Source organism: Phaseolus vulgaris, chromosome 1 (genome assembly GCF_000499845.2).
Source record: "Phaseolus vulgaris cultivar G19833 chromosome 1, P. vulgaris v2.0, whole genome shotgun sequence".
In the NCBI taxonomy this organism is placed as follows: domain Eukaryota; kingdom Viridiplantae; phylum Streptophyta; class Magnoliopsida; order Fabales; family Fabaceae; genus Phaseolus; species Phaseolus vulgaris.
In genome coordinates this window covers 45,548,034-45,562,049 of record NC_023759.2, presented here as the reverse complement: position 1 = coordinate 45,562,049, position 14,016 = coordinate 45,548,034, and the positions used below count along the sequence as shown (strand labels likewise).

Below are 14,016 nucleotides of genomic sequence, written 5' to 3'. Positions count from 1 at the left end.
AATGCGCATTTATGTCATTATTAAATCATGAAAGTATTATAACTCATATGAGTCAAGTGGGAGAATGTAAGAAATTATGTATATTAATTTCTATAAAGTGACTCACATGACTTAGAGTTTGGGTTTTGGGCCCAAATATGATTTAATAATAATAATAGAATAAAGGCTCATTGGTTAATGTGAGAAATATATCTGATGATATACCTAATGAAAACCTACATCTGATGGAGATTGTTGGGTACTAAAGCTATAAGGTTCTGTCTCTGCAAATAATAGTTGTCTCAAATGTTAACCATCACGAAAGTGTGAGACAAGAACGGAATTGCAAGAGATAGATTGGGATAAAGGAGATAAAGTAACTGCTCAATTAGGATCACTCATGGATCAAGGTAAGTGCCTACTTCTTCACTTTATGTTTTGTGTGAGAATCATGATATGATAAGATCTATATGTGAACACATTATTGTATGTGTTCAATTACGTTTATTCATGTTTTGACTTACAATTACTGCTTCGAAACCATACGAAAGGAGCGAAAGGTTCCAAGGTTGGCTACTCTGCTCTCATCTATTGGATTGTTGTACAAAGTGTTGTGTTAGGTAAAGAACTCCATTTTAATATCAATTCCCATCTGTATTTTGAATTTTGTTTGTTGGATGATTTTATTGGCCATTAATTGTTGATGTTGACCAAACTCAATCTCAAAGAAAAGTTCGAAATTGCTACTAATTTCTTTAGGTTACAGAAACTCAATTTGTATTATGTCATAAAGTTTGAAGCTTACTTTTGCTGAAGTGTTAATTATTTGGGTATAATTAAGAACTTCTTCATAATTAGTTTTATTTTGTTTTTGTATCCTTGATTTAAGTTGTTGTTCTGAGAATAGTCACCGTGTGATTATAATTGTCATTTTCTAAAGTAAAGAAAGGTTAATTGCTGAGTGGTTGCCGTGAGTGTTTTTCTTCATTTTCCCCAATCTAAAGTTCAATTGACTGATTTGTTTTAAGTAAAAGGACAAATGGTGAGTTAAAGTCAAATTTGGGTGACATTTAATTTATTTTTCCTCAGTTCCTTTTTATGTGCACATCTCTTTTTTGTCTAACTACATTAAGGTTGGTTTAGACTAATGTGACCATGGCGGTTAGGAAGTTGGTGTCTGACAATCACATTGTAGTTAAAATTATCCTTAAGAACTCCACCTGTTGTAAACAGGGATGCAAATCATTGTTGTTTGACGATGATTTCAAAACTGAAAACCTCACCATCTCCAACAAATGATCCAAGTGATCTTCTTTGCACACCTGTGATCTTTCAGAGTCTGTTACTCCTTCCTCACCATTTCCTGTGATCTGATTCTCTTTATATACTCCTCTAGTTGTCCCCACCTTTCAACTGCTGCAATCATTGCCACCAGCATTGGATTTACAACAGAGTGGATTAGCTCAGCCACAGTCGACCCTTCTCCACCCAAACACTTACCAAACAACAAATAAACTAGTACTCACAAACCTAAGACTCTAATAATACACAAGAATCAAACATAAAGAGCTAAAGGAAGAAGGCTGACATAACAAAAAGTGTGGATGTTGTTATTATCCTCATAGGAGTCAGCTCATCAACTCCACTTTTTGAATGTGGTTTTGGTGCAGTGTCATTTACATATTGGGGTGACGGTGTTGCCTCTATATCCAAGACCTTGATAATTATCTTGTGCCTCTGTCATAGTGACCATGAACCCACTAATGAAGTAAAACAGGTCTGGCCTGTCAAACTGGAAGACAAACCTGCATTTCCTATGAAACTCACAAAATTTATAAAACTTTACCTCCATACAACTTTACCATTGCTTTTCCGTCAAAAATATGCAATTACTTCGGATTTTTCACCTTACCTATGGAATTGGTTTGTCGGTAATACCACATTTTCTTATAGTGTTAGATGGTAGTGTGAAACTACAATTAGGATTTAAGTATTGCCTCATATTGAGTATATGAGGATTAGGTGTGTAATTAGAAGTCTCATTGAGTGAAAATAAGTGAAATCAACAATTTATAAGGAGAAAGACCTACAAACTTCCATTCGTCTTTAGATCTAGAGTTAAAGGTTGACGTCATATGTCTTGTATGGATTGTATGGATTGACTAATGACTTATTAGATCCAAATTTCCTTGATTATGTAACAAGTTTTCCTGGTATATTCACTCGTACCAAAGAGTAGAAATTAAAAAAAGGAGTAATATATAGAAAAAAAATGAACAAACCTATTTGTTTCAAAAGTTTTGAAATGGAGGAGGTAATGTCTTTATTTTTATATGATTTCCTAATGGCTCCCCGAATCTTTTCCGAACCAAACAACCATCTAATGATTTATCTTAAAAAATGGTGTTCTAGAAAGGATCAAGACTAATATTTTCTAAATAAAAATGTGTTCGAAAATGTATTATTAGACTTTCTTATAGCGATCTGGTGTTCTTTTTAAGGATTCTGACATGTCAAACTGCTTATTTTTACTAGACAACTCTATTGATGTTTGCATTTTTGCAGTTGCGGTTGTTTTTATTTGATATTGTTTGACTACGTTAATAATGGGAAAGATTAAAGCAAGAAGAAAAGGAAAAGAAAAGAGGAGAAGCATTCATTCACAACAAGTAAGGTTTGCATCATGGTGGAGTGTCATTTATTATTCATTGATATAATAGTACAGTATTTTAAAGGTTTTGCATGATCCGAGAAGCTCAAGATCCAACCAATAACAATTAATAACAACCTCTTACTCGTACTATCGTGCAAGAGACATTCTTTCTTCAGAAAATGCAAACTCAAATTAATCCCATGTGCTCCTTTCTTAAAGAACAGTCGAACAATTAGCGTACTGTACTTTTAGCTTGACATAACTTATAACTTTGAACTGCATTGACGGAAAAATTTGGATCAAGTTAAAAGAAAGAAGATGCGTGAACCACTGCATCCATCAGAGCTTCATAGCAAAAGCAATGCTCCTCCAAGTTTCTTGAGTCTTGATTATTGACATAACTAACCCGACTTCGAAATGAATAAAAACAGAAAGCATTTATAGTTAATTTGTTGTATAAAAGACAAGCTTGGTTTAAATTCTAACTAGATGTTCTTAAAATTCTCTTCCACAACAGATACAAGTTTAATTTGTCACAAATTATTAATTAAGAAGCGTACAAATTAAGCCAAAGCGGACACCAAGTGGAACCCATGACTACTCCCAAAATTCATGCCAAAAAAATTATTAACTTATTCAGCGCACGAGGGAGCTGAACAATGATTAGTAGGCGTGATTAAAAAAACCTTGGTATCAAGTGATTTCATTTTTCTTTATTAGTATTGTTAAAGAAGCGAGATCAGAGAATTACATTTGTGACAGTACGTTATCAACATTACGTTGATTCAAGTGAAACAATGTTCAGATATATGTTCAGCAAGAATTTGAGTTCATGTTCTACAAATGAGAAAAAAAAAACTGATTAGGAGAAGAGGTGTGTTAGAGATAATCATTCAGGTTTTCTAATAATCATATGTATGTACTAATTATAACATAATTTGCAAAAAGGAAATATATGTGTCGGTAAAGTGCAGTGATTTGTTTAACTTCTATTTTAAAGTCTTAAGGGATCAGGGAAAGATTGAGATTGGGATGCTAAACTTTTGTTGTGGGATCTGCTTCTCATGTATCTAAGTTGTTGGTTGTTGAAAGAAGAAACCTGAAATGATTCTACCGAGGGTTTTGCTTCCGCTATCACTCATCTCCACCAATATAAACATCCCACGTAGGGTTAACACCGACACCATGCATTAGCCCACGGAGCAGTGACACCAGCTGGCCTAACTTGCCCCATGCATGTTCATGTGAATGGCCGCATATACAATTCCAAGATCATATCCAAAGGCCCTCTCACGTGTTACATTATAAAACAAACTTCACCAATACACTCAATGTGCTTTATAGGAGTTCAAAGCTTCACCATCACACAAAATGTTCATATAATCAATTGAAGTCTAGATAGTCTTTTGTACTTCCCCTTTCTTGAAATCTCCCTCCTCTCTCTCCCTCTCTCTCACACACACAAAGTCCATAAAAACAAACCATAGAGAGGGATATGCATTGATATGCTGTGAGTGGTGATGGAGAGAGGGTGGAAGGCTAATAGTGTTGAGATTTCACCGAACTGTCCCAGGTGTAGTTGTTCCAATACCAAGTTCTGCTACTACAATAACTACAGTTCAACTCAACCACGGTACTTTTGCAAGGGCTGCAGAAGGTACTGGACCAAAGGAGGATCCCTCCGCAACGTACCAATTGGTGGTGGCTGCCGCAAAAGTAGAAGGGGTAGATATAATAAGACCTTAAGACAAGCCAATAGCCCAGTTGGGCATTCTGATTTAAGGCCTTCTTCTTCAGTGATGTCTGATGGGCCAAATATTGATATAGCTCAAGTCTATGCAAGTTTTCTCAACGTGAAGCCAGATCAAGTGCAAACATTTTGCTCTCCTTCTCCTGAGTATTCAAGCATAATTAACACTGATTTTGGCCACAGTGCTTTGTCTGAAGAGCACGGTCTTACCGGGCGCTTGCATTTTCATGAACAGCCCACAGAATCCTATTTTAGTGAGGATATCGGAATGTACTTTTGTGGGTTGAACTCTATTCAGAAGCATAAAGAATATAGTAGCAGTCATGATACAACAGTTACAAAAACAAATTTTGAGTTGCCCCCATTACCAGGTGAAGATGCAGAAACCTCACATGGTAATGTGTTGTGGTCCAATTCTGAGATGATGGTAGATCATGGTTTGCAAGCCACCCAATGGCCCCTTTTTGAACCAGAAGCTTATGATGCAGACTTCTTAATGGGTAACTGTTGGAGCCACTTCGATTTGCCAAGGGATGCTTCTTTTTCCACGCCTTGATAATATATATAATATGTGATTCTTCAATACCGTTGCCTTTCTTTGGTTTTTCTGGTTATATACAGTTTATGTATAGGTTGGATCAAATCATTAATAAATAATTTGAATATGTAAGCATATGCAGTCTTAATTTGTGTTACGTGCACCCTAGTAATGATTACAAACACTTTTCTATCATAATGAATATATTTCGATATCTGCATCCAATCTAGTTATGCTTTAGTTTTAAATATTGGTTACCAGTACCAGGATAGGGACCGGGTTTATTCTCCTCCAAAGCTGTGGAGAAAGTTATTTTTATGTAAGAGTGAAATGAATATATATACAGAGAGAGAGATACGTATGTATGAACTATACATATATTGTGCTATTTCCCCAATAGTTTATACTATATATTGTTATGATTTAGCGATTTTATTGATTGGAGTCACACCAAACACAAACCTGAAATTTGAGTTGTGGCCAAAACAGAAGTAGCATAACTGAAGGTGGCAAGGAGCAACAAGGGAACCCAAAAGCACAAAAGTGCAGAGTGGAACCCATTCTCATTGCTTTAACTTATGGAAACTAAAAAAAAAAGAAATCTCTGAAGGCTTGAGACATAGTTGTTGCATAATCACATTAGTTATTAATATGTATTAAGAATTTGAATATCAGAACTACTAAACAAATGTGTTTTCTCTATAATAACACTCACCCGAAACCACTTACCTTTTCAATTGATAGGTTTTTTCTTCTTGTAGAAACCAAACTCATTACATTAGAAAATATGTTAGAAATATTTGTTTCAAAGTTTGACAAAGTTGTTCCTTAACATCCTTCTAGCCTTGAATCGCTCCTTTCATTTCATTGTCCCCTTACCACATTCAATGCCATGATCTCTGGTCTATTTCAGTTTGGAAGTGCATATATATGAGTGAGTTGTCATCATCATCAAGAAATCCACTTGTTCTTTTGAAGGAAATCTTGTTTTTCCTTCATTGAGAATCAAAGTATTAAGGAGTGATATCAAAATCAATTTTTTAACACACTACCAGGTGAAAAAAAACAGCTTAAGTCTTAAGAGTTTTGGCAAATCTGGTATAAAATTATTTCTTCGCACTAATTAAGACTCACTAAACAACTTTTTTTTTATATATTTTTCTTAACTCAACATTTTATTTTGTGTATTATGTTTGATTTGTATTTTTAAAATCTTCGGTTCATTTCTGACTTTGTAATACAAATTTTTATTTTTAATTTTACCTGTCAATTTTCATAACATTAAAGACAAAAGTCAATGGCTTTTTACATATTTATGAACCAAATGAAAACTAAAAAGAAAAACAACAAAAGTGATTATTATTTGGGACTAATTCATGATTTTGTACATTTTTAAATTTATCAAATAATATTGTTAGGATCTCACATCAATTAGAGATAAGGTCAATTTAAAATATACAAGTAGAGATGATCATCCTCTAACAAATTGGTTTTGCGAATATGATTTATACTTAAACTCATTTTCTAATATGATATGTTTAATTTATTGTGTCACTTGCCATTAGATCACTTAGAAATATTTATTATTATACATATGTAAAAGATCCTATATCGACTATAGATATATTTAATATCACACATATATTAGAGATCCTAAGTCAAAGAAAGAGAATGTAAATTTACAATATAAGATATATATTTTAGGATTATATAAAAGTTTCATATATTTAGTTTGTTTAATATTAAGTTTATTTAAATAAATTTATTATAAATATACAAAAATATATATTTTTGATTGAATAGAATGACAACAGATGGACCAATGTGTATGGTTAGATAATTAAGAATTTATTGTCATGAGTAAATTAGGGAGGCAAGGAGAATACATTATTTTGTGTAAAACATCCATACAAAACATTGTGATACACCTTAAGGTGTTTATTGAAAAGTAGATTTTAAGTTTAACTCAACATCATAAATTAGTTTATTATAAGATAAGGTTTACACTCACTTATATGTGAAATTTTCAACAATGTTTTGAATTAATTTTGACTTGAAGGTTTACTCTTTTATGAGTAAGATAGGAACGACTGAAGGTTCCATTTAGTGGTGATACAATTTCTACTTTTTCTCAACTATTTTTCTCCTTTTCAAGAGTAAAAGGTTAGATGTTTGGGTGGAATATCTTCTAAGCAATTAGGGGTATTTCTTTTGGAGGCTTAGGGCAATTATTAAGTATTTATGCTCATTAAACATAAGCATTATCTAGTTACCTTCAATATATAAATTAAGCTCCTATTATATATGGGTGGTTTCAACTAGTTTGTATATAATAGTTTTTCTTGTCTTATAAAATACTTTAACAAAACTAGTAAAAATAAAGAATTATAGAGGAAAGATAATTCAAATACAAAGGAGAAGAGGTTTATACAAGTCTTGTTATTTATATGTAATAGAGACAAATTTAATTAAGAATCTACCAAAGTCATACACTCATATTTTAAGACCAATTTTAATATTTATTTATTCACTTTTTTTTTTTGCAGCCTTTTACTTGTGTAACCCGTGTTAAGTCTTTGGCTACAATTAATTATCAATATTGTTCATTTTACAATAAAAATTACAAATAATACTCCAGTAACTGCAGAATAATATGACGATAAAATACATAAAAAAAAGAATAGAATTTATAAAATAATAATAATTGAATGGTTATTAAAAAAGCTTAAGAAACGTTAATATTCTGTGGAATTAAATATTAGCATTAATAAGCAGAAGTCTGAGAATTATAAGGGTCAGAAGAAGGGTACTAACTAACTGTTTAAAAAGATTTTATTGGGGGTTCCAACCAACCCAACTTGCACCTCTTCACTCATCAATGCCCACCACCAGCTAATAGTAATGGTCTTTGGTTCTGCATAATTCGGTCAGAAAATTATATTCAAACGTATACGTTCTTTCACGTTCACCTTCGCCACTATATTGACCTTCAATCAACACCATCTCACTACCAATTTAATATTCAAATTCATAAACCACGTATTGTTTTGTAACCAGGTGCCCAGAACCCCACCACAGTGTCGTTTTTCGAGACAAAGCCAAGCAATTCAATGTTTCAAAGTTTGGACTATACCTCAAACAAACCAAAATTAAAGAACAACCAACCTACAACCTGTGCATCACATGACCCTTCAAAATTAATAGAAAAATATACATTCAAAACTTGTTCAAATATACAACACACTTTCTTTATCTAAAATTTCAATTTTTTATATAAAATAATAAAAATATCATTTTTTTATATAATTAATTAAAGAGAGCAAATTGTTAATATATCGTCCCTAAAATTAATTTAAGCTTACCATATACATCTAAGAAACTCACCCACCATACACAAATTCATAGATCCATCTTTATACAAACAAATTGCTTACATCTATTTATATAATATCTTAATCTCATTGTATATTGTATTTTTTGGAAACCACGATGATTCCGCCACTATTCATTCATAGATCATTGCGGGATTTACGGGTGGCAATACCACATGAACTCTTAATTATAAAATTATATTAATAATTTTAATTTAATTATTAGTGATAAATATATCCCAACTTTATATTTTTGTTAAACTTATTATTATCACTAAAGTTTGTCTTTTTCTTCTACTTTATATGTTATAATAATCTCTTTTTTCATACAATAGACACTAGTTCTTTATTTAGTATTTAGGTCATAAATTCATTCTTGTAATACTCAGAATGTTTAGAAGGTGGTGTATCTTGTTTTTCTGTAAAAGAAAAATAGTTGTTACCAAGTAGTTATCTAATGTGTTACCAACATTTATATTTTGCTTTAGGTTTTTTATATGGGTTGAAGAACTCTTAGTATTCTCATTCTATTTTTTTTTATTGTTGAAAAAAAATCTCACTTTTAATTCGAATATTTTAGTTTTTAAAAAATAATACACTTCATTAATATTTCTAATTAGTATAGCCCCAAAAGCAAGCAAATAGTAATAGTAAGAAAGAGTACTAATTTGTGCCTCATTCATTCTTAAATATTAAAATATGACATCGGTAATTAATTCACACTTGCTAAGAAAGATGATTAGTTTGTATGCTTATCTATTTGCAAGGCCTCGATCATAGTATGCAAAGAAATTACGAGTTTGCAAAGGAGGTTACTCTTTGCTGTTTCAATTGGAAATGGATCATGTTTCATTCTTTTTGTAATAAAGAGCAAATCTAGATGTTGCCATATTGTCCTACTCAACCATGCTTGGGGTCCCTTTGTATAAAGTATACTATTGGGTAAGTTAGCTTTTGTTTAATATGCAGTTTTACATAATTCTGTTTATGCAGTTAATATGGAGGTTAACAAGGTTATATTTAAAAGAATAGAGACTTACCCCTTAGCTAAGGAAGGGAAAAGTTTTGCGCTATTGTTGCAGGAATATGGCAGTTGAGGTTGAAATGCAGGTCACCAGGAATTTTGAGAGGCTTTAGAGGAAAGGGATACTGTTATGGGTTTTTCAGCTCAAACAATAATCTCTTAGGAAGTTTTTGGGGTTATGTGTATGATGATGTAGGAAATGCATGTGTAATTTTGTTGCAGATACGCCTTTTGGGTAATAAAGAACATGGTAGTGTATACAAATATGTTACAAAATTTTGTATTGTAAGGACAACGGTACTAAAAGCTTGTAATTCACGTCAAGAAGTTGTATCTATCACTTATCTAACATGTAATGTTATTCATGTTCTTTTAAGTAGGTGGTGATATGGTTATGGTCGTGTATAAGTTTACTCAATAATATTAAATTTTTGTATCTATAATTAATATATATATATATATATATTAAAAATTACCATTAAATATTGCAAGGGGAGAGATGCATAGTAGTGAAGTTTTAATTTATAAAGTTAATTTCTTGAATTCTATAACGAGATTATAAGACACAATTTATAACATTTATATTTGTGGACAATTAAGGATATTTGGATAAGAAAATAATTGATAAAAAATAATTAAGAATATATATGTTTTGCTCAGGAAATTATGCTCATAATAAAAATAACAAAATTTAAACTAATTAGAGATCGAGGAGTCTTATGAAGGGGTTTGACTAATTCATTAATTAGCATTATTGGTTTGACGATTTATTTATTTATCATTAATTTGGGGACGTCCAAGGGATTCTTCTGTTTATTTTTTTTGGGTCAACATATGTAGATGAAAAAGTTTCTGACCAACAAAAATACATTAGGTTTTAAACTTTAGGAGAACTACGTAGTTTTCCTAGCTTGGTCTATCTATGAGTTTGAACAGCACATTCACAACAATATACTCCTAGATCTCGTTTTCTAGAAGTACATGCATATACCACGATTGATCCGTTGAAGAAACTGAAACTTTTCATTCAAAAACATCAACAAACATCATAAAAGTTTCAAAATAAATCAAATTTTGCGATCTTTCCATGCCGAAGTAGTCTCAAGTGCGTGTCAAAACTCAATCATTCTTAACAATGCAACACTCTCTTTGAATAAGTTTTTATGTAAAGTTGATTTTTCATAAAAAGTACATGTGTATATTTTATGGTGAGCTTAAATTTTCTCAATGTAAAATGCATTTTTATAGTGCATGAGGAGAAGAGTGTTTTATTAAATCATGCATATTAAAAATATAAAGTAGGTAAGTCCTAAGTTGCATTTAACTTTTGACTTTGTGTATGTGAGATTGATCATAAAGATTTATTCCTTTCTACTTTATAATAAAATAATATTTTCACAGTCAGATGTGAATTATATGCGAGAATTAAGAACTCTTTGTTTTGATTTATTCAAGGTACTCAGTTGCCCACGTCTTAACCACGAGGGCAATTACAATGTCATAACTTAAACAAGTTTTTTGACATTAATATAATGGAAGAAAATTTAATATAATTAATATCAAACAAATATTATTGTTACAGAACAATTAATTAAGGCGCTCCAGATTTGAAAGAGATAGTTGCTTATTGAAAGTAAATTACTCCTGATTGGAAAGAAATTACTCCTACTTGAGTTATAATGATGGGCAGAATGGGAGATCACATGTGTTGTAATTAATAAAACTGGTAAAAATGGTGTGTGGAAAAAGCTGTATCCATGTATGTTTGCCTTTTTCTACTACTCAGATTTATAAGGTTATGCTAGAAGATATACTATGTCATAAATCCAAATATTACTATCTAGTTACAATATTATAATATCAAACTTACTTGTTACAACTAAACTCCACACTCTAAACAAATTATTTATATATATATATGATTTGTTTGTGTAAAGATATAAGAGTTATCAATAAAAAGAAACAGGACATATTAATATGAAAATTACTATCACTAAAGAGATAATTATTAAATATATAAATTAAATATTATTTTATAAATTTTAAAATTATTAATATTTAAAATTATTTTTATTATCAATAAAAATTACAAAATAGTTTTTTTAATTAGTATTTAATATTAACTAACAAAATTTTAATTAAATACTACTAGTTTAGATTTTACAAAGACTATTAACCATATAAGACTAATTAGTCAGTATTTTCGTATAATTTTTATTGTAGTGGATGTTACAAAGAAATAGTGATCATTAGTATTTAAGGTTTAAAATTTACTTTAAAGATTAAATTAGTATATAATGTAATTTTTATAATTGATAAATAATTTGTAAATTAATATTTATTTAATTATCAATGTTTTAATTATGAATTATTTAAATTTTAAAATTGATAACTGAATTAATAGTTAATTAGATATTAATTTAAAAATTATTTATTAAATAATAATTTTTTAATTTTTAAAATTATATTTAATTTCATTAATATAATAATTAATTATTTTTTATTTTTAAAATTGGTTTTTATTTAATACTTTTTTAAAATATCTAAAAAAATATTACTAGTTAAATATGCGGGAGGAAAGAAAGAAGCTTGGTATAGGAACTCCATAAGCATAAGCAAAGGCACAATGAAATGGTGAGGAAATTCACCAAATAGGTAGTTTTCTTAGGGATATGTAAATTTATGGACTAATTTGTGGGTGAAGGCTGTTAATTACAGAATCCAAGTAACAAATATAAAGAATATAGAGCAAGGATATGCTATGAACATGCAGTAGAAGGAAGTAGTAGATGACATAAGCATGCTGCTTGCAAACAAAAATTATGCATGAACATAATATTTCAAACCAGAAAATTCAGAAAGGCCAAGAAGTTAGTAGTGTTACAATGGGAGCAAACCAGAGATGTGATGATGTAGAATATGGGCTAAGGAAAAATTTCCCAGCAGATTTATCCAGATGGCAAATGTAGAAGGAGGAAAAGAAACAACAGATTGGAAAACTATGTTTTATTTGCTCCATCTTCTTACTATCCAAGTTCTTTATTAGCTTCCATTCCTTCGTGACGACAACCTCCCTTAGAGAACTTGCTTCATCCTCCCAACTATATTTTGGCCTATTCACGTACATGTGGTTGTTGCCAATCCAGATTTTATCCAACTCTCTTTTCAGTTCATTTGTGTTTCAGACTCCTTCAAATTTAACAAAACCGAACTTCTGTCCTTTCCATTTTAATTTTCTTTATATGAATATTCTCATCATTGGTCGGTATGGGTGATCATGGATTGGATTTTTAAAAATTCAATCTATATCTAATCCAAATTCAAACTATATTCATTTAACTAGGTTTGGGTTCACTCAGCTCAACTTAGTACTAGATCGACTAAACTCTACGTCAGTCTGGGTTCACTCAACTCGAGATGGGCTTGAGTTGACTCGACCTAACTTGGATCTGGTGACAGCTTGACATGAGCCTGTACCGACTCAGCTCGACATGGGTCCTAACCGACTCAATCAACATGGGTCATGACTAACTCGGCTCGATATCGGCCCCGACCAACATCGGCCTAGTCCGACTCGGCTCAACATTAAGTCGGGCTGACTTGGCTCGACATGGGCCTGGACCAACTCGGTTCGACAACGGCTTGACATCGACCTGGGTTGACTTGGCTCGACATGGGCCTAGATCGAATCGGCACAACATCGGGTCGGGTTGATTGGGCTCGACATCAACCCAGAGCGACTCGACTCAACATCGGATCGGGTTGACTCGGGTCGACTCGGGTCGACATCGGCTAGAGCTGACTCGGCTCGACATTGGCCCGGGCTAACTCAACTTGACATGGGCTTGAATGGACTCAGATCGACATGGGCCAAACTGACTTGGCTTGACATGGGCCCGGGCTAACTCGGCTCGACATCGACTCAGCTCGACATGGGCTCGGGCCAACTCGGCTCGACGTCGGTTGAGGTTGACTTGGCTCAACATGAGCCTGGACTGACTCAGATCGACATGGGCTGGGAATGACTCGGCTCGACATCAACCCGGGTCGACTTGGCATGACATGGGTCCGGTGCCGGCTCAACCTTGTATGGGTGCCGAATCGACTTGGGCTCTGGCCCACTCAACTCGACTTGGACCAAGGTTACTCGACTTCTACTTTTCTCTGGATTGACTCTGCTCGACTTTTGCTTGGGCCGACCTAGCTCGAGTTTGGCTTGAATCGACTCGGCTTGACTTTGCTCAACATGGGCCAATATTGACTTGGTTGAACCTATGCCGGAGCCAAGTCAAAATCCAACCCAAAATTTATTTTGAATAATCCAAAAATGTATCCATTTTATATCTAATTCATATCCAATTAAATGGATTGAAATCAATAATCCAAAAATATATGATAAATCCATTTAAATAATTAAAAGTAATATGAATTTATATAATTATGAATATAATTTAGCAATTTGAATTTTTGTTTACACCCTGTAAAGATTATCCAGGTATCTTACTCATCAAATATATTAGGGAAGTGTATGAAGAAGAACGAGGTTGATTACTCTAGATCCATTTTTTATTATGTGATATTTTTCTTCCTTTAAGATATGCCCACAATTGAGCATATAGCTTCAAATTCAATTTGAGCATTTCAATCGAACTCAAGCAAATGAAATGTAAAGGGAGGGGGAGAGAGATGAACTAAAAAATC

At 32.1% G+C, this 14,016-nt stretch overlaps 1 protein-coding gene and 1 long non-coding RNA gene across 2 annotated transcripts; both read left to right on the top strand.

Annotated features, from left to right (window-relative positions):
- The first annotated feature begins 504 nt into the window (after positions 1-504).
- LOC137814638 (uncharacterized) lies at positions 505-2,828 on the top strand. The gene is made up of 2 exons (XR_011081666.1): positions 505-599; positions 2,545-2,828. It is a non-coding gene; the product is annotated as an uncharacterized lncRNA (long non-coding RNA).
- Positions 2,829-3,522: 694 nt separating this feature from the next.
- Positions 3,523-4,965, top strand: LOC137816220 (dof zinc finger protein DOF3.5). Its single transcript, XM_068619296.1, has one exon. The coding sequence runs from the start codon at positions 4,153-4,155 to the stop codon at positions 4,936-4,938; it is 786 nt and encodes a 261-aa protein (XP_068475397.1). The 5' UTR covers positions 3,523-4,152; the 3' UTR covers positions 4,939-4,965.
- Positions 4,966-14,016: the final 9,051 nt, after the last annotated feature.

Excerpts from the sequence above, each read along its gene's own strand:
- LOC137816220 (XM_068619296.1), top strand. The coding sequence starts at position 4,153 with ATGGAGAGAGGGTGGAAGGCTAATAGTGTTGAGATTTCACCGAACTGT.